This window comes from Aedes aegypti, chromosome 2, assembly GCF_002204515.2.
Source record: "Aedes aegypti strain LVP_AGWG chromosome 2, AaegL5.0 Primary Assembly, whole genome shotgun sequence".
Taxonomy (NCBI): domain Eukaryota; kingdom Metazoa; phylum Arthropoda; class Insecta; order Diptera; family Culicidae; genus Aedes; species Aedes aegypti.
In genome coordinates this window covers 271101152-271129081 of record NC_035108.1, presented here as the reverse complement: position 1 = coordinate 271129081, position 27930 = coordinate 271101152, and the positions used below count along the sequence as shown (strand labels likewise).

General features: G+C 42.4%; 1 protein-coding gene across 3 annotated transcripts; it reads left to right on the top strand.

The window, feature by feature from the left end:
• Positions 1-23: 23 nt before the first annotated feature.
• Positions 24-24057, top strand: LOC5566357 (hepatocyte growth factor-regulated tyrosine kinase substrate). 3 transcript variants are annotated; one of them, XM_001650661.2, is made up of 4 exons: positions 24-234; positions 327-411; positions 7032-7296; positions 21695-24057. In XM_001650661.2, the coding sequence occupies exons 1-4, from the start codon at positions 201-203 to the stop codon at positions 23573-23575; spliced, it is 2265 nt and encodes a 754-aa protein (XP_001650711.1). In that variant the 5' UTR covers positions 24-200; the 3' UTR covers positions 23576-24057. The 3 variants fall into 3 exon arrangements, with proteins under 3 accessions (XP_001650711.1, XP_021700768.1, XP_021700769.1); XM_021845076.1 differs by lacking the exon at positions 327-411; XM_021845077.1 differs by lacking the exons at positions 24-234; positions 327-411; positions 7032-7296 and adding an exon at positions 8067-8233.
• Positions 24058-27930: the final 3873 nt, after the last annotated feature.

The window sequence follows — 27930 nt, the reverse complement described above, 5'->3', positions numbered from 1 at the left end:
CACAATCGAACTTGCTGCGAGTAAAAGCGAAATGTCAAACTTGTTATCAGCTGGAAGTGAATGTTGACAAATTCTAATTGTGAAAATTTCTGTAACTAAGTGAAATTATTAAAAAAATCGTGATATTCCCTATATTGTTACGCACAAATTGACTGTTTTCGTGTCGATAGAGTGTGATTGCATTGAAATACGCCGAAATCATGTTCCGCACATCGAACTTCGACAAAAGTCTGGGTATGAATCGACACTTTTCTTTCGTCGAGAAAATAGTGATTGCAATTTACAAAATAAATTTGCGTTTACGGTGATTATGCTTATATTTGCAGAAAATGCTACCAGCAACCTAATCCTGGAGCCGGATTGGCAATCGACGATGGTTATTTGCGATTCCATCCGCCAGGGTGACGTCACGTAAGTTTACCCCCCTTCCAGAACACTGTCCCGGAAGTTGAAGGTCGTCGTGGCCTATTCGGGTGGTGATTCATCCACGTCTATGTCGAACATAATACGTATTGAATTTCACGGGACAGTACCGTCTTGAACACACCTTGAGAATTGCTCCAGGAGTTTCCATGTATATTTTCGCCAATTCTTGCAACTTTTTCAGAGATGCATTTTTTATGAATTGCTGCAAGAAATTTATAAGGATTTTAAACGGATTACTCTTTTCAACCAGAGATTTCTCATGGAATTCCAAAGATTTCTCTAGAATTTTATCCAGAAATTAGGGTGTAGAGTATCCGCCCTATTATGGAGGATGCTTAACGCACGGTTTTGTAATTTCAATCGTACTTCAGCGTCCAAAACCTAAATATTTTCGTATTTTGCAATGCAAAGGCTTGAAGTTATCCTTCATCTGGAGTATTGCCGTGATTCTCCGATCCCATCTGTAAAAAGTAGGCATTGAGAAAATTGACTGAGAAGTTTTAAAACTCGTTTTCCATACAAATATTCAAAAAAATCCAGGAGGTTGGAACATGTTTCGGTCTTAATGAAAATTTCAAAATTTGCTTTTCACTCCATTACCTCTCCGTGAAAATATAAAGATGGCCAAAACACAGTTCAGTTTTGTGTTACACGTTGCAGAAACCTGCAGTGAGACTGACATGCGATTACTTTTCATCATGGGACAATTTTAATTGGTGTTTATTTTTTTCCTAATTTCACCGAACAAAAAGTGTTGTCTCATTAGTAATCTGTATTTTGTATTTTTTTGTAATTTTATTCATTCATTCAACGTAAGCCTGTTAGTTAATACATTTGGTCAGGTCAAGGAATAGTTTACAGGAAAATTTTAAGTGATCGAAAAAAAAAATGGTGTTGTCTAGAGAATTAAAAAGGAATCAGTACAATTATAAGTAAGATTTTTAGTTCCATGAATCTACGTCAAGCCTCTCTTAAACGCTGCAAGCGTCGATTGTGGCCTAAGGGCTAGAGGCAAATGATTCCATGTTGAAGCTCCGCTGATAAGCACACTTTTCCTACTGGCCGTCAATTGGTGTGGCAAGACGAAGGAGCGTGCTGGGTTGTTTATTCCTGGTTGGAGGTATGTAGTAAGTACACCCCAACCGCTTTTTACGACCGTTATCGGGGAGTTGTAAAAAAATCGATCGTAAAAAAAATCAGGGTTATAATTATGTTTTTGAAAAATGCAACGTCTAGATGCGGAAATACTGATTCAACATATTCGGCAAAGTTGAAGCATGGGTTGAGAACTTGGTTGAGAACTTTCCAAAATGGCTGTTCAAGTTTTCATATTTTGGTAATAGATGGCAACACTGCTCGATTGTTATCAACAGAGCCAATTTTATGGGAGTGTGATATGCAAATACCAAACTATTTTAAAGATAACGATACCGATTGTTCACCAAAGTTGAAGGAAGTGTTGCGTGCCATACAGTCGGCCGAATCACAAATGTTCATGTGGCTGGCAACACTGTTTAAGAAGAATAAAGTAAAGATCAAAACCATCAAACTTGGGCGGAACAGAAAATATAATGCTTAGCAACATAGCAATACTCTTCAACTGAAATCCAGTTTTTCATGAAGGGTTCAACATTTTTTTCATAGCTGGCAACACTGCTTAAGTGAAATTGCGCCACCAGGCAGTACAAGTGTGCATGCAACTATTGTTTTGCGGATATCTCAGGATCCTGGCCACTTAGAAAGATGGCGTCTTTGGCAAAGTTGTTCAGCTGGGCATCGATGTCATATAACATATAACATTTGTCTCTCATCTGTAGAAAATAAAATGTCAATCGTATTCCCAGAAGCGTTGATTTATAACTGTGGGGCATTGAAAACCATACTACAAACATTGAACACCGAACAAGTGTTCGTCGCTCGCCCCACAGGAGCAAGCGACAAGATCAAAGGATCAAAAACTACTAACGCGATCCGCGATACTATTCCACCGTGGTATGAGAACGACGCGCGACATGTTTGATCCTGCCCTCGTAGCCCGCCCCCGCAGAAACAAGCAACATGGTCGAAGGATCAAACAGTACCTCCGAAATGTTTCACCTTAAGACAAGCTTAACTCTAAAAAAATATGCAATGCTCTGATTTTATTTTTATTTGAAAGGAAATACGAATAACAAACATCGAAATGCATTTGATGAGTATGGGCCAAAAGAGAAGTTTGACTTATATAGAATTTGTGATAAAATATCCTGCCAGATTTATTTCAGTGTAGTAAGTGTAAGCTCCTGAATCTGATGCCGCACGTTACAATTTTGAGCTACAGGTCGCCAAAATTACTTTAATTAATGGCTTTATCAATGTTTTTTTAAACGTCTTCTTACTTTTCACTTGCCCTAGTAGGCTAGTTGGGCTCAAGTTTAAGGCTAAGTAGCCCGTCATTCGTTTTGGCAACAATGATGACTTTTCAGCTTGCATTACAAAGTGATAAAACTCAGCCTTGATAGTTTATATTGACTTGAAAAAGTATCACTGTACGCGCTAACATGCATAAAATATGCTGATACTTTTTCAGGTGTGTCAGTGTAAAACCAACTGATTTGCTTTGATTCGAAATCGTGAGATGAATTAACAACAATCATCAACGACGCGTACAAATTTCGATGATAGCCTACTTCGCCTTAAGGCGATACGTCAACTTTTTAATGATTTTCAAACATCTCTACCGTGATAAATCAAAATCCGGACGGTACCAATATCCGGACACTCTGATAATATTCGTTAATTAAACGAAAAATTAAATGTAATTCTGTCTGTTTCAAACCATATTAACTATTTACGATACTTCTGATCATTTTACTGATAGTTGTAATCTAGTTATCATTGCCAAATAAATAATAAAAATGCAAAATAAGTGATTTAAACTGAAATAGACCTAAAACGGTGGTTTTACAATTCGGGGACTTAAAAGTCGTGGGATATGGTGAAAATGTGTACTAAGAGGTGTGATAAGAGGGTGGCGGCGATTATGACGGAATTATGGCCAAATGTTTTGAATCCGGACATTGCATTAGATACCCTATAGTTGAATCGAAATGAACGGATGTAAAACTAGTGGTAATAAAGGAAAACTTGTTAAACACGAACAGAAGGCATAATGAGTGAAAACAAAGTGATTTATACAGAAAAACTGTGTGAATCTATCATTACTACCATAGAACCAAAAGGAAGTAATTCAAATACAAACAATACTCATTTGTCGTCTATTTGAAGCACTGTGGGTTGCAAAAATGCTTTATACTGTATGATATATGATGTGGGATTTGAATTCAATATAATTTTCGTGAATTTTGTGCAAATAGTTCAAGTTTTAACAATTCTGGACAAACATTTCAAAAGGGCACATCGACATTGGTAAACAATGGCTTTGCAAGACACTGTGGGGCCCAATTCAACTCGATCACACTCATCAATGCCACTATCAGGAAGAGCTAACACTAATGTTCTTGATAGTGGTGTTAGTTTGCGTGGGCGAGCTAAAATGGGCTCAACAGCAACGTTCCCAAAAAAAAGCTCAAGATCTCTTGAGCCCTTTTCAAATGTTTGTCCAGAATTGTCCGGATTTCGATTCAATAGTGTCCGGATTTAAAGACAACACTTACTTCAGGTGTCCGGATTTAAGGACAAGACATGCTTCATTATTTTAACGATTTTCATGGTAAATCGTTAACTTTAAGGAGAAATTTATCACCTACATTAAAATCTGATTAGAAGTTGCTTATTTAATAACAGAGCTATGATTGTTTACCCATGATTCTCATCAAAAATACAATTTGAACATTTGTTGCTGCCTAAGTGTCCGGGTATTGATGCATCACGGTACTTTTTTTTTTTCAAAAAAAGCATGCACATTTCAAGAATGTGTTATTCTACCTAAACATTACTCTCCATATTCTTTTATTCTAATACATCATTTATTAAGTTAACATCTTGACATATAACACTGAATCAACAATTTCACTCCACAATACTCGTGGCCGCATCTCTCCATCCTCGGTTCTGCCTCACGCTCGCCAAATCGATACGCACTTGATCCGCCCACCTGGCTCGCTGCGCTCCACGCCTTCTTGTACCATCCGGATCCGACACGAACACCATCTTTGCAGGGTTGCTATCCGGCATTCTTGCCCATCGTATCCTTCCAGCTTTGGCCACCTTCTGGATACTGGGTTCGTCGTAGAGTTGGGCGAGCTCGTGGTTCATCCTTCGCCGCCACTCACCGTTTTCCTGCACACCGCCAAAGATCGTCCTAAGCACCCGACGTTCGAAGACTCCAAGTGCTTGCAGGTCCTCCTCGAGCATCGTCCACGTTTCATGCCCATAGAGGACTACCGGCCTTATGAGCGTTTTGTACATGGTACATTTGGTGCGGGCGGGAATCTTTTTTGACCGCAGCTTCTTCTGGAGGCCATAGTAAGCCCGACTTCCACTGATGATGCGCCTCCGTATTTCACGGCTAACGTTATTGTCAGCAATCCGTAAGGATCGCAGGTAGACGAACTCGTCGACCACCTCGAAGTATCCCCGTCTATCGTAACACTGCTACCCACCAGCTAGCATGTACTTTGTCTTGGCCGCATTCACCACCAATCCAACTTTAGCTGCCTCGCGTTTCAGGTGGGTGTACGTACACAGGTCCGCCACCTTTTCAAATGTTCGGCCGACAATGTCCATATCATCCGCGAAGCACACAAATTGACTGGATCTCGTAGAAATCGTAACCCGGCTGTTAAGCCCGGCTCTCCGCATAACACCTTCTAGCGCAATATTGAACAACAGGCACGAAAGTCCATCACCTTATCGTAGTCCCCGGTGGGATCCTAACGAACTGGAGTGTTCTTCTGAAACCTTCACACAATTTTGCATCGTCGCTCTTATCAGTCTCGTGAGTTTCCCGGGAAAGCTGTTCCCGTCCATGATTTTCCATAGCTCTACGCGGGCGATACTGTCGTAAGCCGCCTTGAAATCGATGAAAAAGTGATGGGACCTGGTATTCATGACATTTTTGGAGGTTTTGCCGTACAGTAAAGATCTGGTCCGTTGTCGATCGGCCATCAACAAAGCCGGCTTGATAACTTCCCACTAACTCGTTTACTACAGGTGACAGACGACGGAAGATGATCTGGGATAATACTTTGTAGGCCGCATTTAGAATGATGATCGCTCGAAAATTTTCACAATCTAAATTGTCGCCTTTCTTGTAGATGGTGCATATTACCCCTTCCTTCCTTTCCTCCGGTAGCTGTTTCCCAGATTGTGCCTATCAGGTGCAGACAAATGGCCAGCGTCTCCGGGCCCATCTTTATGAGTTCAGCTCCGATAACATCCTTACCAGCAGCTTTATTGTTCTTGAGCTGGTGAATGGCATCCTTAACCTCCCTCAAAGTGGGGGCTGGTTGGTTTCCATCTTCCGCAGTACTGACGAAGGCATTTCCTCCGTTGTCCCGTCCTTCATTACCTGTGCTCTCAGCACCATTCAGGTGCTCGTCGAAGTGCTGCTTCCACCTTTCGATCACCTCACGCTCGTCCGTCAAAATGCTCCCATCCTTATCCCTGCACATCTCGGCTCGCGGCACGAAGCCGTTGCGAGATGGGTGAGCTTCTGATAGAACTTACACGTTTCTTGAGATCGGCTTGCTACAGCATGACCGCCCGCGCTGTATTCTTATCCTCCATAATCTGTCTACATTCCTCGTCGAACCAATCGTTACGTCTACTCCATCCCACGTACCCAACGTTGCTTTCAGCTGCATCGTTGATGGCTGCTTTCAGCTGCATCGTTGATGGCTGCTTTCACTGTTCTCCAGCTGTCCTCAAGAGAGGCTTCATCCAGCTCATCCTCTTCTGGTAATGCAGCCTCGAGGTGCTGCGCTTATGCCGCTGTGGTCATACCGGGGTCGCCGTCGGTACCGTACGTTGTTAACGACGGAGAGTTTTGGGCGCAATTTGACCATCACCAGATAGTGGTCAGAGTCGATGTTAGCGCCACGATAAGTCCTGACGTTGATAATGTCGGAGAAGTGCCGTCCATCAATCAGAACGTGGTCGATTTGTTATTCTGTCTGCTGTGGTGATCTCCAAGTGTATCGGTATGGAAGGCTGTGCTGGAAGTAGGTGCTACGGATGGCCATGTTCTTGGAGGCGGCGAAATCAATTAGTCGTAAGCCGTTTTCGTTCGTAAGTCGGTTTTTATTCTAATACACCCTTTGGAATTGGACCGTGCTTTCTCAATTTTTAGACTGTCCGATTGAGGGATCTCCCCCTAAACATTTTCGTCTAACTTTTCCTATAAATTCTGGTGACTCAGAATTCAAAGTTCCAAATATCTTAAAATTGTAACAAAATTTCTTCTCAAATTCTGAAGTTCTTGTAGGAAGCTGAAATAAATGTAATGTAAGAGTTTCTAATTTCCAACGTGTTATTTTTTCAAACTTAAAATGGCTATCTAGTTTAGGTGGCCTTTTTCAGGATTGTCCCGTTTCTATTCTCCAGTTGTTTTTTTTTATCCTATAAGGTTATAATCAGCCTATCCACATCTATTTTTTCCACAGGCCCAAGTACGTGATGCAGCAGTTGAAGAAAAAGATGTTCTCCACGAATCCGCACACGGCCCATTACGCCCTGCTGGTGCTCGAGAGCATCGTCAAAAACTGTGGCGCTCCGATTCATGACGAAATCTCCAACAAGGCAAACTGTGAGATGTTCCAGAATCTGGTGAACACCACTCAACACGAGGAGGTTCGGACGAAAATGCTGGAGCTTATTCAGGCGTGGGCTTGTGCATTTCGCACGGTCTTCAAGTATCGGTCCATTCGGGTGAGTTTGAGGTATGGGCTTTGGACGAGGGAGTGAAGCAGGGCTGGTAGCGATATACTTTTTAGTGACTTGGTCACTATTTTCGACCTATCGATTAAAAGTAACTATTTGCAACAAAAAGTCACTAAAATTACTTTATTTTCTCACTTTTCATCAAAAGAATAATGTTTCGTGATTTTGGCTATTTCAAAGTTTCACTTTGCAGATTTGGGAATCAAAAAAGTCAAAATCTTAGTGGTTCTTGGACATCTCTGTCAAATTTTCTGTTCGGGTTCATTAAGATTTTTCGGTGAAACCTGGGCAAAATTTTAAAAACGATTCAAGGTTGAATTTTGGACAAAGCATTTTATTTTATATTTTTTCTGATTTCTGACTAAAGTGCTCAATAATAATCTTGGACTGTAATTTTCTTTGAATTTACGCGAGCTCTTAGAGACTATTGACTGAAACCAGATGCTTAAAAATAGCAGTCTTGCTTATATTTGCCCCGTTAAAAATGAAGTACGGGTACGGCATAAACATTCTCTTTATGATGCTTCTTGCCTATTACGTTAAAGTAGTGTCTTGTCGAATGACTGTTAACAAATTTTAAAAATTACTACTGTTCACTGGACAAATACTTGTAGTCGCTTTTTAGTCACTATTCGGTCACTAGTCACTATCATTTTACTGTCGGGCCGCTACCAGCCCTGGTGGAGGATAATTTAATTAGCACTGCCTTTGTGTGAGGGGAACAACGAAAGCGACCAGTCTGAACGAAGAGCATGAATCAGGCTCTCTGTTTCGTCTGGAAAGTGGTGAAGTTAAAAACGTTAAGAGACAAACATTGAGTGCGATACAGTTGGATATAGTGCTGAGGAGTGAAAACTTCTAATTTCTAATCTAATTTGCTAGTGCAATAAACGTTCGCTGTTTAAATTATTTTTTTATTATGGGGGTAAAAAACTTCACAATATGTTGCACCATTATTTATATGTTTCCAAAGCTTTTCCTGTATTTCGTTGTAATTTGATTAATTCTATTAACACTCCCAGAAAAAAATACTAAAAATAAAGGGTGGTCCTTCCGCTTTTCTCAAATTGGTGGACCCCTCGTACGCCAGCTAGATCACAGTTTGCGAAAAAGCCATTTTTTATAATTTATAGGTAATTTCTTCGCGTGATATGTCTCTAACGATGTGTGCCGATGGAATTTTCAATAGGACATGTCTATCATTACTAGGGTTTCTCTAAACCGTGCGAAAGTTACTTACGACGATTTGAAAAAGCAATCGAAAATTCCGTTGATTCGTTTATTTTTTATCTAGTTCATTATATGGGATCAGTTTATGCATTATTAGGGTGAAGAACGGTTGTGCTACTTTTCCCCGGATATTGATTTCACAAATGTCGTTTCCCCAAACGCCACTTCCCCGAATGTCAGCACAATAGTAAAGAACTACTTGGGCACTTATGAGCTCAGTAGTCTTCAAAAACTCCCATTGCCAAAGAAATACAAAAGTGCCAAGACTAGATTCAAGCTCTCTACTTTTACAATTGACAAAATGTTTTAAATGTTATTTTTTTATCAAATTTGTGTAAACAGGTTGTTTGATTTACATTTTGCAGCATTAATTAGTAGATGAAAAAACCGAATTTAGTACTATACCATTTAATTCCACTAGAGTTTGTATCCTTTGACAGATACGCGTATTTCGACTTCAACTGTAAGGCCGTCTTCAGTGTCGTGTACTAGACTCGACTTCACTTCAAGTCGAGTCTAGTACACGTACACGGTACCGCGGGGTAAGTGGGTAAATGGCGTACCGTAAAATGGGGCGAATAGAAACACTCTCCGACATGTTTGAATGTGTACAACTTAAACCGTGTAGATAAAAACCATTTTTATTACTCTCAAATATGGGTCCCGTCTTCCTTAGCTGAGACCCCAATTGCCGTTAAAAAACAAAAATTATTTCATACAAATATTTGTGAAAATGTGGTATGGGGGCGTCTACAAATTACGTAACGCTCTAGGGGGAGGGGGGAGTAGGCTCAAGCGTTACGGCTCATACAAAATTTTGAAATTTTTCATACAAAAATCGTTACGGACGGGGGGGAGGGGGTTGAAAATTTCCAAATTTAGCGTTACGTAATAAATGGACGCTGCCTATGTGGTAACACTGTCCAGTAAATATCAATACTTTTTTCATTTAAATGGAAAAATAAACACTTGTTCGAGTGCATCTTAAAGAAATATCATAACAAAATCACCTAATGAAGAAAAAAAAAAATGAAATTATTTAAAACAATTTCAATTTTTGATCATGTTGCAAATTGTCAAAAATGGCGGATGTTTCAAGCTATCAAAAATTGTTGAGATTTCACTATTTTCTTATTTTGTTTAAGCAAAATGTAGCAAAATTTATGATTTGAAAATAGTCTGTCGATACTCTGTTACTATTGAACTAATGGCAAAAAAAATATTTCAGTAGGTTTTTTAAGTTTATCTTTACATAATAGACGCATTTCTACCTGTAGGTCACTTTGTTTCTATTCGCCCCACTTTTTCGATTCACCACATTTTACGGTAAGTGAAAATAATTGGTATATTTAACTGAATATGTGAATTAACATTTTAAACTCATGCGTGAACCTTTGAGGCCATTGAGAACATTACGATAGGTAAGAGATTTCTGAGATAATTCAGCTATTATTGCATAATAGAGCAAAAGATTGGTAATCTGTCAACTATCACTCCGTAACAAGTTGGCGGCGTGCAATCTTATTTTAATATTTTCAGCGGAAAAAAGTTGCGGAAAATAATTTTCTGTACGACTTCTAAGTTATCCCCTCTGACAGTTTTAAAAAAGTTTTAGAACTAATTCGACATAGATCTAAAAATAACTAAATTGAAACACCGTTAATTTTCTAATTACGAGGGGCAAGTGAAAAGTTTCTCATTAGAGATTGAATTTGTGTTTTCTCTTTAGGTCACTATAAGTATACAAGCTTCGCAATTATCAACAACAGAATGTGCTGATAATTCAAGAAAAACTATACTCAAAGCGTTAAAAGCTATTATCATGGCCAAATCATGGAACTTCTCTAAAAAAGAAGGTTGCCAAATATTACGATATTAACATGTTTACTTCGGTCAGCCGATTAAAAGGAAGACGTTGATTGAAAAGTTCCAATATAAGAGAACGCACGCAAATTTTGTGGAATGTCTATGTAAAGCTAGTTCAAAGCATAAAAAATGGGGTATAAGTGTAATCGTGAATATAATTGTTAGTTTCAATAAACTTTTCACTTTTCAGCACTCGTATTTATCGGCGAGCCTCGTTGGATAAATGTACGACTCGTGCTGAAAAAATCATCATTTTGCAACTTGTTGCATAAATAACTATTTATGCTTTAGCATATAAATTTCGGTTTATGGTGTATGTATCATAAAGCGTTGATTTCAATGATAACTTTATATTAGACACTTTAAGAACTTTCAATTGTGCATATTTTTGCTGAAGCCACTGAAGAGCTGTCCCGATTATTTGTCAAGATATGGACGTTTTTCGTTCAAAATCATATTATTTCCAAAATTCAATTCTCGCATAATCTGAGATAACGCCCTAAAAGCCATTGGTAACCACCTGTGTAGCTCGTTGTTTCTGAGTAAATGAATAAGCATCCAAACCAACACCACTGGCAGGTAGAGAATGATCCTTTCTTCACCATAGAGTTGTTAAATAACGAGTAAATCCATTCAAATACTCAGAAACAACGAACGACACCAATGGCTTTTAGGGCGAGATCATAAGTTATGCGAGAATTATTCTCTTTAAACAGGAAACGTACTCACAGTTTTCTCACCACTAATAGAAAAAAATCTATCTAATGGCGTTCTAAAATTCGTTTGCGCCTTTCAGAGATATTGACATGAAACAGAATTGATTGAAAACAGAAAATCTCTGATAACTCTGCAACAATAAGAGATAGACCAGTGGTTTCTTCGGCAAAGAGTTGCTAAAAGTGCCCGGAACAAAGTTTTTGCGAGAAACTATCGCATAATAAGTTATCGGAAAAAAATATTTTTCAGGACCACCCTATGATTATAACCCTTATGATTTTTTTATACAAAAAGCTTCAATTTTGTATAAAAAAATCATAACTCGCAAACCATAAGAAATAAAAATTTATGTTCTTCGGTAAAGTTGCTCCAAATCGCTTGTTCTAAAACATTGTAGAACATTGCATTGATCTAAATGCACCAGCAAAAAAGTTTATATTCTGATCTCCTATACCATGTGGACCACCCTAATTTCACATCATTGAAAAAAATGTCTGAAGAATATGGAGAAACTAAAACTGACGGTTTATGTGCAACATTTTTGTCTTCCTAAATATGGCTTTGCGGCCAATGTGCAGTGCACTTGAGAAAGGAGTAATTCATTAATAACTTTGTTACTTAATTCAAACTATAGCGTGATGATATGTTCAGCAAAATCACGGGTATTTTCATGACAAACAACTTTGCAAAAAAAATGTTAAAAAACTTAGAAAAAAAGGTATGATAAAAAATATGATTTATAGGGGTCATTCACATACAAGTATAAGAGGTAGAAAAATCGTGTTTTTGACAAAGTTGTTTAAAAATGCCAATTCTACAACTTTGCCGAAGATACCATACGTCTATCTAAGATCCTATAACATTTCTCCGAATACCATTACCCCGAAAGTCAATATCCCGAATGGTCCAGTACCCCAAATACCACTACCCCGCATACAATTTCCCCAAATGGACTATTACCTCGAATTTTCGTGCCACACTGAAGAACAGTCGATGATAAAATGGAAAACAAATATCCGATAGTTAAAAAAGGACACATCTCTTGTTGGAAATTGTAATACCGACAAGCAGGGTTGGGAAAAGTTATGAGATTCAGACTACAGTAGGCAAGCGTAACAAAGCCAGTGAAACTCACGCCCATCGCTGATGTAGGCAAAATGCCTTGAGAATAGCAAAATACTCGTTGCTAAGGGCAACTCAAAACTACTGTAGAAAAATGTTCTATTTCCCGTTGCATTTCCCGCATTTACAGTCTTTAATGACACTACTGATTTAGAAAAATTCATGTACTCAACATAGGCTACTTGATGAGATTCACGATTTTAAACTACTGTAGTGAGAGAGCCACGTGATTTTCGGGAAATTCAAACCTACTACTATTACCATTCCCAGCCCTGCCGACAAGATGTAATGCAGATATGTAATGCAGGGGCTTATTTTATTTTACTCGTCTGAAGCCACTGTCAACTTTGAGTCGATTTTTTTGTCAGCTATCGCTCAAACTTCTCAAACAGTACAACTCAAAAGAACAGCCTATTATTCAAAGAAGGGAAAATCATTGGTTTTAATTTTTACACTGGCATTATACAACCTCGAAACAATAAAAAATCACTGATAGGAATGTTAGTAGTTATTACGCCGACAACTATTTTAACACTAAAAAAAAAATTCGCTTGCCGTACACAGTAAGATGAAGATGGATTTTTAGGCTCAAATTCTCGAGAATTTCTTGACGTGCATCACTGACTTTCGGGGAACTGGTTTTCGAGGTAATTTTCTCCCCGAATGGAAATGTGTCATTTGGGGTAACGTTGCATTCGGGGTAATGGTTTTCGGGGTACTAGTTCTCGGGGAGATGGTATTGGAATAATGGTATTCGGTGTTATGGACCCTATGTAAATGTTACGAAAAAATAGTTTTTCTATCTCACTGCTAGGTAGATTGATCTTGTTACACTAAAAGTGGAAAGATGTATTATTCAATGTTCGGTTTTTGAATCAACTTTTGTTAGAGTGTAAAACAGAATCAAATGTATATTTTTTGTTGTGTATGCTACTAGCGCAGACGACAGGAGGTGTAGAAAGCGAAGGTTTGTGGAGAATTGGCGCGATGCGAACGGAAGTAGGAAGGAGATAGGAAAAAGGAAATCATAAAAAAGTAAAAATTCCGTCGTGTTTAGACGTGTTTCGTTTTGCTAAATAAAATTCTTAAAATACAGTCCACTTGCTTTTCGTCCCTGAACTATCCGAAGAACATTTTGGTCCTTCGAGCCGGATGTCGGATTAGTGGATGGAAGCAGTTTAGATTCTCGGTTCGTGCGCGGAACGAGAAAGAATCGACGCGAGTTTCGGCGGTTGCGACGGTCGAATCGCGAAGTGAATCCGATTGCATGCGTTGCATCGGATAGTGTTTTCCGACAAACGTGGTCGGAAATTGAATTCTGTTCCCGATTGAGTGGTCGAAGAAAGCTCCCGGATACTTGCGTGTTCCGGAAGTGTGAGCTGCTAATCGGACGGCAGAATAGAACTTTGAAAAGTGGAGGTCAAGCCTCAACGAAGAAGAAGAGCGTGAAAATTGTGCGGTAGTGAGAAGAAGAACTAAAAGAACTATTCGCATGTAATGTTTTTGCGTTCTGGTAAAGTGAAGAAAGTGTTGTTTCCGTCGACGCCATTTTCAACCCCGACCGGTGAATTCAGTGTGCTTCGTAGTGTGCGTGAGCAGAAGGAGGAAGCTGAACAGCGGCAGAAAGAGAAGGAAATGGCGGAAAGTGTTGTTGCGTTGGAGCAGTGTTGCCACGCTGCAAGGTCGAAAGTGGTGCGAATAAAGTCGGCCATTTTGAATGCAGAACAAGATCCTGAAAAGTTCACGCATCATGGCTTGAAGCTGTATCTGAAGACGGTTGATTCTTCTTATGAGGAATACAACAATTTTCAGAATCGTATTTACCTCACCGATCCACAGAGGAGAGAAGAATTCGAGCCAAAATTCGTCGAATTTGAAGAGCTGTACGAGTTCGTTCGAATTTCCCTCTGTGAGATGATACAGCACTACGAAGACATCGAGAAGGCCATTGTGAACGAGGCAGCGTTGGAGCGAGAGAAGCAGCTGCTGGCTGTGAAGTTTCAAGGTAATGCTGTGGCAATCAGTGATCGTGCTGGATCCAGTGGCGTACCGGAAAGTGTCGTGCCGTATAGAATGCCACCATCGTTGTTGTTGCAGCAAACACCATTGCCAACATTCGACGGCAAATACGAGCACTGGCACAAGTTCAAGGCGAGATTTTGCGATATTGTCGACCGGTGCACCCAGGATTCCCCGGCGACGAAGCTCCATTATTTGGATAAGGCGTTGGTCGGAGATGCGAAGGGGGCAATCGATGAGCAGACCCTCAACGATAACAACTACGACGGTGCATGGAGAATTCTGGTCGAACGTTACGAGAACCTCTCGATGGTGATTCATGGCCACGTGACAAGGTTGCTGAACTTGAAGCAGATGGCCAAGGAATCGTCAGTGGAACTGCGAACGTTGATCGACGACTGTACGAAGCGTGTGGAGTCCCTGGAGTTCCACAAGCTCAAGATGGACAAGATGTCTGAAGCCATCGTTATCACGTTGCTAGCGTCGAAGTTGGATCCGAGTACCCGAAGAAGCTGGGAAGCATCTTGTGAACACGGTAAGTTACCTGTGTATAAGGACACGATTGCATTCCTGCGAAAGCATTGCCATGTTCTGGAGCGGTGTGAACAAAATGTCATGCCAATCAAGAGCAAGATCGTGCCGATGAAGACCCAGCCATCTATCATTACCAGTAAGACGCACACTGTGATGATTTCGAAGACGACCGATGGATGTCCCGTGTGCGGAAGTGCTCATTCGATTGATGCATGTGGAGCGTTCAAAAGGTTGAATGTTGACGAGCGGTATATGAAGGCGAAGCAGCTGGGATTATGTTTCAGCTGCCTGCTACGAGGACATCGAACGATAGCCTGCAAGAGCGGTAAAACGTGTCCAACTTGCTCAAAGAAACATCATGTACTTATGCATCCGGAAGAAAAGAAGCCTGTTGCAGTTGAATTCCCTCAGCCACCTGCGGCAGAGCAAGCAACGAGTTCCTCCCATCCACTGACAGCAGCAAAGTGTACGATTCCAATCGAGCCAATGCAGCCGGAGCAGATTTTGTTGGCGACAGCTATCGTGATGGTGTATGATTCCAACAAAGTAGCGCATAAGTGCCGTGTGCTGCTGGATTCCGGAGCGATGGCAAACTTCATGTCAACCAGAATGGCGGAATTGTTGCGACTGCGAAAGGAGGGTGCCAACATCCCAATCGATGGAGTGAATGGGATGAAGACTGTCGTGAAGTACAGAGTGAACGCTAGAGTGGCATCAAGAACAACTGGTTTCCAATCATCGTTGGATTATCTGGTTGTGCCTCGAGTGACCGGTGCATTGCCGGCTACTAAGATCGACCCACACAGCTGGCAGATTCCCAAGTCGGTTGAACTAGCAGATCCGCATTTCTATGAACCAGGTCGCATTGACATGCTACTCGGTGCGGAGCTGTTTTTCGAAGTGCTTCAAGAAGGTAAGATAAAATTGGCCCCGAATCTACCATTGTTGCAGGAGAGTCAGCTTGGATGGCTTGTTTCTGGACCGGTGTCCGACTCTGTGATCGGAACCGTGAAGGTGTGTCAAGCTGGAACCTCGGTGGAAACCGACGAGCAACTGTGCCAACTGCTGCGACGGTTTTGGACCATCGACGAGTTTGGAGGTGATGCATCGCCTAAGCCAGACGATAAATGTGAATTGAGTTTCCAGGAGACGCACAGTAGAACCAAGGATGGCCGTTACGTGGTAATGCTGCCATTCCGCGATAATGTTGGAGAGCTCGGAGAATCCCGAAACCAAGCGATGCGACGATTTTTGTCTCTGCAGCGTCGCTTAGAAGGTCAACCGGAGTTGAAGCAAATGTACGTTGATTTCATCAGCGAGTATCTGGCACTTGGCCATTGCCGAGTTGTGACGGATTCCGAATGCGATAGGCCTGAGTCTGTCTACTATCTTCCACACCACTGCGTGATTAAACCGGACAGCTCAACTACCAAGCTGAGAGTGGTGTTCGACGCTTCGGCGAAGAGTAGTTCAGATTTGTCGTTGAACGATGTGATGGAGATTGGGCCCACAGTGCAAGAGTCACTCTTCAATGTGATATTGAGATTTCGCTTGCATAAATTCGTCTTCACCGCCGACATCCCGAAAATGTATCGGCAGGTGATGGTTCACGAGGCTCATCGAAAGTATCAGCGAATTCTGTGGAGAGAAGATAAACATCAGCCAATGAAGGAGTTGGAGTTAAATACTGTTACTTACGGTACAGCTGCAGCGCCTTTCCTGGCGACACGATCGGTTGTCCAGTTGGCTAGAGACGAGCAAGAAGATTTCCCAGCGGCGAGCGAGGCAGTTGAGAAATGCTTTTACGTCGATGATGTGATGACTGGTGCTGACACGCTTAGCGATGCTAGGCAGCTCCAGCGAGATTTGATCGCACTATTGGATAGAGGTGGATTCCAGCTCCACAAATGGTGTGCGAATGATGAGGCGTTACTCGAGGACATTCCATCTCATGCCAGGGAGAAGCAGATGAACTTCGAAGACTGCGAGATCAACGGAGTGATAAAAACTCTTGGCATTCTTTGGGATCCCTCCAGCGATGAATTCCTGTTCCACGTGAAGCCAATTAGAGATGGCTCTGAATTTCCCACGAAGAGGTCAGTGCTGTCCGATATGTCAAAACTGTTCGATCCTCATGGCTTACTAGCACCGGTGGTACTCATCGCCAAACTGGGAATGCAACAGCTATGGCAACAGAACGTAGGATGGGATGATACGATTCCAAAGGAGCAACTTCGAATATGGAAACGATTCAGATCCGAACTTTGCTGTTTGAATTCCCTCCGGATCGATCGGTGGATTACTATTGACGATACGGTGGCTGTGGAGTTGCATGGATTTGCTGACGCTTCCAAGGTGGCGTACGGATGTTGCATCTATATGAGAAGCGTGAAGAGTGATGGTGCTGCAGAAGTTCGACTGATTTGTGGCAAGTCACGAGTTGCCCCAATGAAGGAACTACAACGAGACATCAAGGTGGACGCAACCCCTGATGAGATGACGATCCCAAGGCTGGAGCTATGCGCTGCGTTGCTGCTGGCTGAACAAGTGGATAAAGTGCGCGAAACCTTAGCATTAACAACCGCAAAGGTGGTGCTTTGGTCGGACTCGAAAATAGTATTGAACTGGTTGAAACTAATGAAGCCAAATACCCCAGTGTTCGTACAAAATCGCGTAGTGAAAATAAGAAAACTTTTTGCATGGCACACGTGGCACTATATTTCGACTCAGCACAACCCAGCGGATTTGGTGTCACGTGGTGTATTCCCTGAGGATTTAATGCGGTGTGAAGAATGGTGGTTTGGCCCAAGTGTGATTCCTGTTGTTGAAGACGATGAATGTGGTGTGGTGGAACCGGAAGAATATGCCCACCAAATTGTGACGACTTTGGTACCGGAACGTGATTCTGTAATACCGAAGAAACAACTTGAGCCGTACGAAATGATCCTGAAGTACAGCAGTTATCGAAAGCTGCAGCGTATTTTCGGGTACGTGGTTCGTTTCCTACACAACTGCCGCTTGAAGGGAAACAAGACGACGCGCAGAAGTGGTGCACTGAATAGTGAAGACTACACCAAAGCACAGAAGGCGATGATGACCATTGTCCAGCTGGTGGTCTGTAAGGAAGAAATCAGTTGTATCCAAGCGAACCAACCAGTGAAGGGAAAACTGCGCAATTTGAACCCAATGTACGACGACAACGAAAGGCTTCTGCGAGTTGGCGGTCGCATAAGGAACTCCGACCTGCCGAAAGACCAGAAGCACCCGATGATTTTGCCGGAGAATAACCACTTCACGGAGGTGCTAATAGAAGCGTTGCATCGTGAGCATCTTCATGTCGGTTTGAATGGACTACTTGCGGTGGTCCGACAGAAATTTTGGCCAGTGAACGCGAAGCGAACTATTCATCGAGTCCTGAGGAAATGTGTAGTTTGCTTCCGGACCAACCCCAGAGACGTACAGCAGTATATGGGCGATCTTCCGAGCTGCCGAGTGACTGCTGCCCAACCTTTTGCCAGGACTGGAATTGATTTTGCAGGACCATTCTTCATTAAGGTTGGACGAATGAGAGCTAAGGTGAAGGTGTACGTGTGTCTTTTCGTATGCATGTCTACCAAATCCATACATCTCGAGCTGGTGAGCTCTTTGACGACTGATGGTTTCCTGGCAGCACTTCATCGATTTGCTAATCGACGAGGAAATCCATCTGAGCTGTTCTCCGACAACGGAACTAATTTTCGGGGAGCAGACCGAGAACTTTCCGAAATGTTGAACCTGCTACAGTCTCAGGTGCTGGCCGATAAAGTGAACGAGTTCTGCCAGCCCAGAGGAATCAAATGGAGCTTCAACCCTCCCAAGGCTCCACACCAGGGAGGCATTTGGGAAGCCAATGTCAAATGCATGAAGTCCCATCTGTGCAAGACTCTAAACGAAAGCTACCTGACCTATGAAGAGTTGAACACTTTATTGATCCAAATAGAAGGTGTTTTGAACTCGAGACCGCTTGTGCAGCTGACGGATGATCCCTTCGATTACGAAGCGCTGAGCCCAGGACACTTTCTAGTCGGACGGGAACTGACTGCGGTAGCAGAACCACTGTACGATGATTTGAAGGAGACGAGCTTGTCACGATACCAGCTGGTGCAAAAACGAATGCAGCATTTTTGGCAACGGTGGTCGAATGAGTACGTGACGGGTCTTCAGAAGCGCAGCAAATGGTACAAGGACCCTACTTTGCTGCGAACTGGATTGCTGGTGATCATGAAGGAGGACAACATGCCACCCAAGACCTGGAAGTTGGGTCGCATTGTTGAAACGCATTCAGGTAAGGACGGGGTTGTACGTGTGGTTACGATCCGCACAAGCAACAGCATCTACAAGCGACCGACGACCCAGATCGCTGTGCTTCCCATCGATGACTGCGCGGATCAAGCAGAGCTCAAGGAGAAGTGAGACCTTCGCCTCACCCGGGGGAGTATGTTACACTAAAAGTGGAAAGATGTATTATTCAATGTTCGGTTTTTGAATCAACTTTTGTTAGAGTGTAAAACAGAATCAAATGTATATTTTTTGTTGTGTATGCTACTAGCGCAGACGACAGGAGGTGTAGAAAGCGAAGGTTTGTGGAGAATTGGCGCGATGCGAACGGAAGTAGGAAGGAGATAGGAAAAAGGAAATCATAAAAAAGTAAAAATTCCGTCGTGTTTAGACGTGTTTCGTTTTGCTAAATAAAATTCTTAAAATACAGTCCACTTGCTTTTCGTCCCTGAACTATCCGAAGAACAGATCTCAAAACAAGTTTTGCATAAGAAGATGCGGTTTAATATACCAAGAAACTTCTCCGAACAAACTATATAAAATCAACGGTTCGGGCGCTATTCATTGATAAGTGTACTCAGTCTAAGCTGAGCTAAAGAAACAATGTTTGTATAATAGAGAGCTAAATCGTGAGTTTTAACCGAATTATAATATACCAGTTTGACACTTTATGGTTGTTTTATTGAAAAATCTCATACTTTATTGATGTTATGTTATGAAAATAATACATGGGAATTAAATTTGATTTCATTGCAGCAGTGAGGCCAATTCTTATGATTTTCATTGTGCATTGAAAAGTCTTCCGAAAAAAAGATTTTTGCTCTATTGTGCTCTAAATATGACGTGGAGACTAAATAAGCAGTTCTATGCAGGCGTAGGTTATTTTTCATATAAAGACTATATTGATACTTTCGTTGAGACGTACTTTAAATCTAAAAATTGTATTCATTGCAGTTCCCATTAAATTAAAATAATTTTCTCTAAAAAATAGGTGAAAAGGTTTTTATGATTTCTTAAAAATCGTTGCTTCAAACATAACTTGATTTTTTCTAGGAGGGTCTTATTGATGATGCTTTTGAAGAACATGTCCTGTTTGAAAATAAAAAAAAAAGTTGAATTTTTCAGCCAATTTCTAATAATTATTGATTTCGATTACCTTAAAAAATCGATTGTTCTGAACGTTGTTCCCTATTTGTGTAAAATTGAATTATTTTGGTGGCTTTTTTGTTATCACCACATCGTACAACATTAGTCGAACGATGTAAAGAAAATCGATTGCGATCGTAAAACCAGTATTTTATACAAATTTGCCAACCGTGACGGGGTTGGTGGTCTAATGGCTACCGCTTCTGCTTCAAGGTCATGGGTTCAATCCCAAGCCCGTCCCTTCCATCGTACTTTGTAGTGTTGTTTTTCGTACTTGCTTCTATCTTCCATTCTCAATCTATCATACTCAAACTATTCGTTCATAGCAAACGCTAGGACCAGAGACGGACAAGAAACCGTTTCCGTAACGCTTCCATTCACGCACGCCTTTCGCCTGATACAAAGGCAGTCTGCTAACCACAAAAGCAAACCTGTCTGCCATGCCTTTTCCCCAATCCATACACTCCCGCATGAACTGGCGTAGATGCAGTCGGACTCCACGGTCTACAGTGGGCCAGTATAAGTGCAACATCAATTCCTCCCCCTTCCCCACATTGGTCTGCATTCTGACGTGGCAGGCGCCATTATTGCCTAAAAATAGAAGATCATCAGCACTCATACACTGAGGGTGTCTGTTAGTCCCAAGCAGTCATTCGGTTGGTTCCTTGTGTAAGTGCAGCTGATCCGGCGATACTGGAGTAGCATCTACGGGCGGCCAATCAAGCTCAAGCTCAAGCTCCATTTTATACAAATTTACCAACCTGTAGTTTAAAATTGTGACGTGTTTGGAACATTTTAGAGAGCGGCAACAGTTTCACGTGAAAATGTTTTTTTTTGCGCTTAGTATGTCGAATGTAAGAACAGTGGGCATTGAAGAATGGTTCAAATAAATAAATGAGGGTGAAATGAAAAATTTCAAACCGATTGCAAAAATTCGAGGAGACATTCTGAAACGTTTTAAGAATTGTTGGAATTTTTTTTTGACTACCTACTAAATATTTCCCCACGACTTCCTAAGGTTTGGGAAACTATGCCGTATACTCAAGACCAACTTTAAATATGTATTCTGATGATATTAATGTGGTCTGCATAGACTATTAAGGCCATTATCCCTCCCTGACTATCGGCTTTGGATTGACTTGCGTTTTTATTGCGCTGCAAATTAAAAATAAAAATCAAATGGAGATTATACGATGATACAGGGAAGTCAAGGAAATTTCCATCACGAAAAGATCTTTTAATCATTTTAATTTTGAATCATTCATGATTTGTAGAGAATACTCTTGTATTTCCCATTGGAAAATTTGATATATTGTATCGGTTAAATTTAAAATTATCTAATTATGTATTTAATCTTGCAAAGTTCACTCGAGTTGCAATGCTTTTATTTCTTTTTTAAATCAAACTAATATTTTACCAATCATTTTCCTTACAGGATACCATGAACATCCTGAAGAGTGAAGGGCACAAATTCCCCGAGTTGAAGGAAGCGGACGCCATGTTCACTTCGGAGAATGCACCAGAATGGGCAGATGGCGATGTTTGTCACCGTTGCCGAGTGGCATTTTCCTTTACCCAGCGCAAACACCACTGTCGCAACTGTGGCCAGGTGTTTTGCCAGCAATGCTCGGCGAAGACTAGCACCTTGCCCAAGTTTGGCATTGAGCGCGAGGTTCGTGTTTGCGACGGGTGTTACCCGCAGCTCCATCGACAGACTCCGACTTTGACGAAAAAGGCTACCGAGGAGGAGGATCTGCCAGCTGAGTATTTAAGCAGTTCCTTGGCTCAGCAAGCGCAGGCGCCTGCCCGCAAGACAGACGAGGAGCTGAGAGAGGAGGAAGAACTTCAACTGGCCTTGGCTTTGAGTCAATCTGAGGCGGAGACGAAGAAAGCTACCCAAACGCGTAAGACTTTTCATAAATCGCCAAGTCCTGAGCCTGTTAAGGTTCAACGTAGCCCAAGCCCGGTTGACGAAACCCCAGCTGATCCGGAATTGCAACGTTATTTGAATCGTAACTATTGGGAACAGCGCCAAACGGCTGACTCTCCAGCCTCGCCATCCGCACCAAGTCCCATGCCGAGTCCAATGCCTGTTCAGACGACTTTACTGGTGCCTAAAATGGGTGCTGAAGATGGTGAAATAGATGAGTTTGCCAGATCAATGAAGACCCAAGTGGAGATTTTCGTCAATCGGATGAAGTCAAATTCAAGTCGTGGACGCAGCTTTTCAACCGATAGCTCTGTACAAACGTTGTTCATGAACATGACTTCATTGCACGCTCGCCTTTTGACATTCCTAAAGGACATGGATGACAAACGCATGTGGTACGAACAATTACAAGACAAACTAACTCAAATCAAGGACTCTCGTGCTGCTTTGGACGTACTTCGCCAAGAACACCAGGAAAAGCTTCGCAGGATTGCCGAAGAGCAGGAACGACAAAAGCAACTGCAAATGGCGCAAAAACTCGAAATCATGCGTAAGAAAAAGCAAGAATATCTACAGTATCAACGCCAGCTGGCTTTGCAACGCATCCAAGAACAAGAACGAGAGATGGCATTACGACAAGAGCAACAGAAGGCCCAATATCGCATGGGAACGGCCTTTCCTTTCATGTCCCCTCCCAATCAAGGCCAACCACAAGGTTCTCCGGCTCACGTTGGAGTTCCCAACTATCCCGGATATGGTTATCAACAAATGCCGGCGGGAGGTACACTTCCCCATTATGGCCCTCCCGGAAATCAACCCGGAATGCCTTCTCAAATGGGTCAACAGCTCTTCTCTCCACAACACGGACCACAATCGTTGCCTGGTAATGGACAATTCATGGGTCCGAACATGCCGCAAGGCCCTGATACCAATGGCACACTTCCACAGCAACCGCCGGCCAATCAACCGCCCCCTCAACAACAGCAACAAGCTCCACTCCCACCAGGCGCAATGGGTCCACCCCCCGGCATGAATATGATGCCCGGCCAAGTTGCTCCACCAGGGATTGGACCAATGCCTTCTTCTGGAGTACCCCCCATGGGAATGGCTCCCCCGCAGCAACCGCCACAAGGAATGCCCATGAATCCCACTGGAACTTTACCCCCTAACGCCCATATGCCGCCACAGCAGATGCCCCAGGCTGGCGCTCCTGTTTCGGAAGTTCAACAGCAACAACAACAACCCCCGCCACCACAACCGCAAGCTGCAGCACCGGTCACAATGGCACCAGCTGTTGCTCCGGCCGTGGCTCCAGCAGCAACAACAAATCCTGCAGCACCGTCGGCCCCCGAGCCGGCCACGGCCGAATTGATAAGCTTCGATTGAACGAGATCGTAATTTGAAACACATTGAATAACATTCTATTTGAGTTACATTTTAGGCACGCATAAACATATTTAAAAATCACTGGATCGATATAAAAGAGAGCACGTAAATGTTAAAAAAAATACATTATTTGTGCACGTTGTCTACAATTTTGGCGTAATCGAAAAAAAAATCAATAAATCAAACGTGTGTAATGGGCTTGTATTATTTTAGTTTCGCTTTTCTACAGATTCAATATATGTATAACCTTTGCCCTATATATGCAAATACTTCTTTAAAATAGGCTCCAACAAAATGTGACTAACGTTTAAAAACGATTTAATACTGCAAATCTGGTTAAGCATCTAGGTAGCTGATTGTATACCAGCTGACTATGTTATTGCATAATAATTGATTGGTATGCTCTATCGATAATATCTATAACCTTTGCGTATGTTTCAATACATAATCGTATAATAATAAATGATGAATACAAAAATGAATCGAGTTTATATATTATTAGCCCTCTAATACCCACATTTTTATTTTTGATTTGAATATTATTTTTTGTTATCTAAAATCGTCCTAAACACGACTACCCTCTAATTCTTAGACAAGATTGACGCAACCTCCAATAGTCGAGAACTATACTAGCCACGTCCTTGCAGAAAACTCTACGACCTCTTATAGGTGTTACGGGATGTTGTGGAATGTTGATGGTAAGGGTTGTGCCATAGGATACGTTCGGTAGACGTTCTGGCCGACAAATGTTTAATGTTTACGCATTGTGATCATGCGCTGCTGATCAGAACAAACCCACCAATTTCCGTCCTCTGCAATTCGTCGCTCCTCTTGTAATGAACACGTAACTTTCTGACTTCGAATTGTTCCACTAGTTATAACTTGAAATCACACTAATCACAAGCAAACAAAAAATCTGCATGACGTGGTGCCGGCCAAACCACTGCCAATAACGTAAAAATCTAGTCCGCCAGAACACCACAGAATTAATATTTGCAAAACTAAAGCAAGTGGCGTAGTCCCATCAGCCGATTATATTTTTCGCCAGCCGAAATGAAAACGCGGAACCGAAGCAAACGTAACAAAAAATTCAAAACGCAACCACCCGCGCGCACGAAAGAAGATTTCTTCCGACCCGTCATTGGAACGGAAAGCCTTCATTCCGTTACCAATGATAATGGCCTGCGGCTAGTAACCTTCGCTGCTGCTAGAGGGATGGCAATCAGCAGTACCTACTTCACACGAAAGAATATACGCAAACACACCTGGCGACACCCGAGTGGCGATGCCTGCTCCCAAATAGACCACGTGCTGGTTGATGGGCGACATTTCTCAGATGTCATGGATGTCAGGACCTTCCGAGGCCCTAATATCGACTCGGATAATTATCTCGTTGTAGCTAAAATTCGTGCGCGGTTATCCAGCGTCACGAATTCCACAACAAACAGAACGCTGCGCTTCAATATACAACGCTTGTCGACTGATGGGGTAGCTGCGCAATACCGTCAGCAACTAGACGAGCAGTTGGGAAGAATCAACGTTGCTGGAGACGTTGACAGCCTGTGGGACCCTATCCACGAAGCTGTGACAACAACGGCGCGGGAAGTGATCGGCACTGGTCAACGACGAAGACGAAACGAATGGTTCGATGAAGAGTGCCAGAGAGTGACAGACATGAAGAATGTTGCCAGAAGCCGTATGCTTGTGGCCGGTACCCGACAGAACAGAGAGCGGTACAGGGCAGCGAGAGCCGAAGAAAAGCGAATCCACCGCATAAAGAAAAGGCAGCACGAAGAAAGTGTGGTAGCTGACGCTCAAGAAAGCATGAACCGGAATGATATGCGGAGATTCTATGCAACGGTCAATGGTGCGCTGCACAATACCGTACCAGTGCCCGCCATGTGCAATGATCGAGAAGGAAATTTGCTGACCGATAAACGGCGGTGTAGCGAGAAACAGGATGATCATAGATGACGACGATCAAGCTGTGGACCCACTGACCATAGGAGAGGTTAAAAAAAGCTATCAGCGAGCTGAAGAACTGTAAGGCTGCTGGGAAGGACGAGATCCCGGTCGAGCTTCTAAAGCACGGAAGCAAGCAGCTTTACCAGTCGATCCACCGAGTACTTCTGATGGTATGGGAGGACGAAGAATTGCCCGCCGGCTGGTTGGATGGCCTCATTCGCCCTATCTACAAGAAAGGGCACAGACTGCAGTGTGCCAATTACAGAGGAATTACCCTACTGAAGACAAATTCCGGAAGTATAACTTGCAGACTCACCATCTGTTTATTGATTTCAAGGCGGCGTACGACTCAGTGAAAAGAAATGAGCTTTGGCAGATAATGTCTGAAAATGGTTTTCCGGCGAAACTAATTAGGCTGATACGTGCTACGCTGGATAGTTCAAAATCAAGTTTTCGGATCGCAGACGAGGTGTCAACTGTCAACCTCGTTCGTGACGTTAGACGGATTGAAGCAGGGAGACGCACTTTCGAATTTACTGTTCAACATTGCACTGGAGGGTGCTATTAGGAGATCTGGCGTGCAGAGAAATAGCACTATTATCACAAGGTCGCACATGCTCTTTGGCTTTGCGGACGATATAGACCTAATTGGAATTGATCGCAGGTCAGTGGAAGAGGCCTTCGTGCCTCTGAAGAGGGAGACAGCGAGGATAAGCCTGACTATTAATTCTACCAAAACGAAGTACATGGTTGCAGGTAGAGATAGACTCAGGCATGGTGGTGTAGGTGCTGAGGTAGTGTTTGATGGGGATGTGTTTGAAGTTGTTGAAGAATTTGTTTATCTTGGAACACTTGTGACATGTGACAACGACATTTCCCGCGAAGTGAAAACACGTGTTGCGGCTGCGAATAGGGCTTTTTATGGACTACGTAACCAGCTTAGGTCCCGCAGCTTACAAACGGAAACAAAATTCGCCCTGTATAAAACATTAATTCTTCCGGTGGCTCTCTACGGGCACGAAGCGTGGACGTTGAAAGAGTCAGACCGGAAAGCTCTCGGTGATTTTGAGCGTAAAGTGCTGCGGACAATACTCGGTGGGAAACTCGAAAATCGTGTAAAATACGGCAGACTTCAGTGGGCTGGTCACTAAGTGCGAATGTCGGAAGAAAGAATTGCGAAAATAATATTCAGCAGGGAACCAGGTTGAGGTCGGCGGCTTCGGGGAAGACCATGAATACGCTGGCTGTATGCAGTGGAAGAGGACCTGGCGACCATAAACGTTCGGGGCAACTGGAGAAGTTTCGCCCAAGACCGACAAAGATGGAGCTCTACAATACGCCCGGCAATGGCGTGACGCTACGCTGTAGCCATCAAGGTAAGATATCAAGGTAGGTATATGCGTGGTATGATCCATAATTCCAAAACTTAAATCATTTTGATTTCCGAACTACAAAAATTACACAAAACTCCAAAGTGTATCCCTCAAAAAGCAGGGTTGGGTAATAGAGGGTTAATTTGCCCTCCGGTTAGTTTAACTCAATGGATTATGAGTTGTTTTAAAAGGCGAATTTCCTAAGAAGCACGCATTAGTTGTTGTTAGTGTGCGGGATAAATCACTGTGACTAGATTACTTTTTACTTTTTAGAGTCCGCGGCTACAAAGCAAAGCCATGCTGAAGGTGTCTGTGTTCGAATCCCGGTCGGTCCAGGTTCTTTTTGTAATGGAAATTTCCTTAACTTCCCTGGGCATAGAGTATCATCGTTCCTGCCAAACGATATACGAATGCGAAAATGGCCACTTTGGCAAAGAAAGCTCTCAGTTAATAACTGTGGAGAAGTGCTCTTAGAACACTACGCTGAGTAGCCGATTCTGTCTCAGGGGGGACGTTAATGCCAAGAAGAAGAAGAATATTACTTTTTTGGGCTTATTCGAGGAGATGAGAGATCTCGGTCTCGTATGATGTTTCCTAGTGGAATGACTCGCTATGTACATCAAACGAGGACTCATCTCTTTCGAGACAAATTTTGTGACATCGCTATTATAGCAATTATAATAAGAGAACTAAGCTCCAGTGAAAATGTTTGGGTTCACCCCTAAATATATACAAAAGTTTAGGGCATTTTTTTAAATTATCGGACAGGTTTGGGCCGGAGGTTCTCCGATTTGCATGAAATTTTCACCAGAGGTAGAGCTCGTGTATACATGACCAAAAGTGAAATTCAAAAAAAATATAGTGGCCTATTTTCCCGGAAAACTCTTGATGAATTTTCACGATTTTTCTACATACATCAAACTTTGAAAATGCATATCTCCTGAACTATGCATCGTAGAACAAAAGTTTTTTTTAGTGAAATCGAAAGGAAATTTTCTCAGCCATCTATTAAAAATA

Excerpts from the sequence above, each read along its gene's own strand:
- LOC5566357 (XM_001650661.2), top strand. The coding sequence starts at position 201 with ATGTTCCGCACATCGAACTTCGACAAAAGTCTGG. Across the intron at positions 235-326 it reads GAACTTCGACAAAAGTCTGG|AAAATGCTACCAGCAACCTA; the intron begins GTATGAATCGAC and ends TTATATTTGCAG. Across the intron at positions 412-7,031 it reads ATCCGCCAGGGTGACGTCAC|GCCCAAGTACGTGATGCAGC; the intron begins GTAAGTTTACCC and ends TTTTTTCCACAG.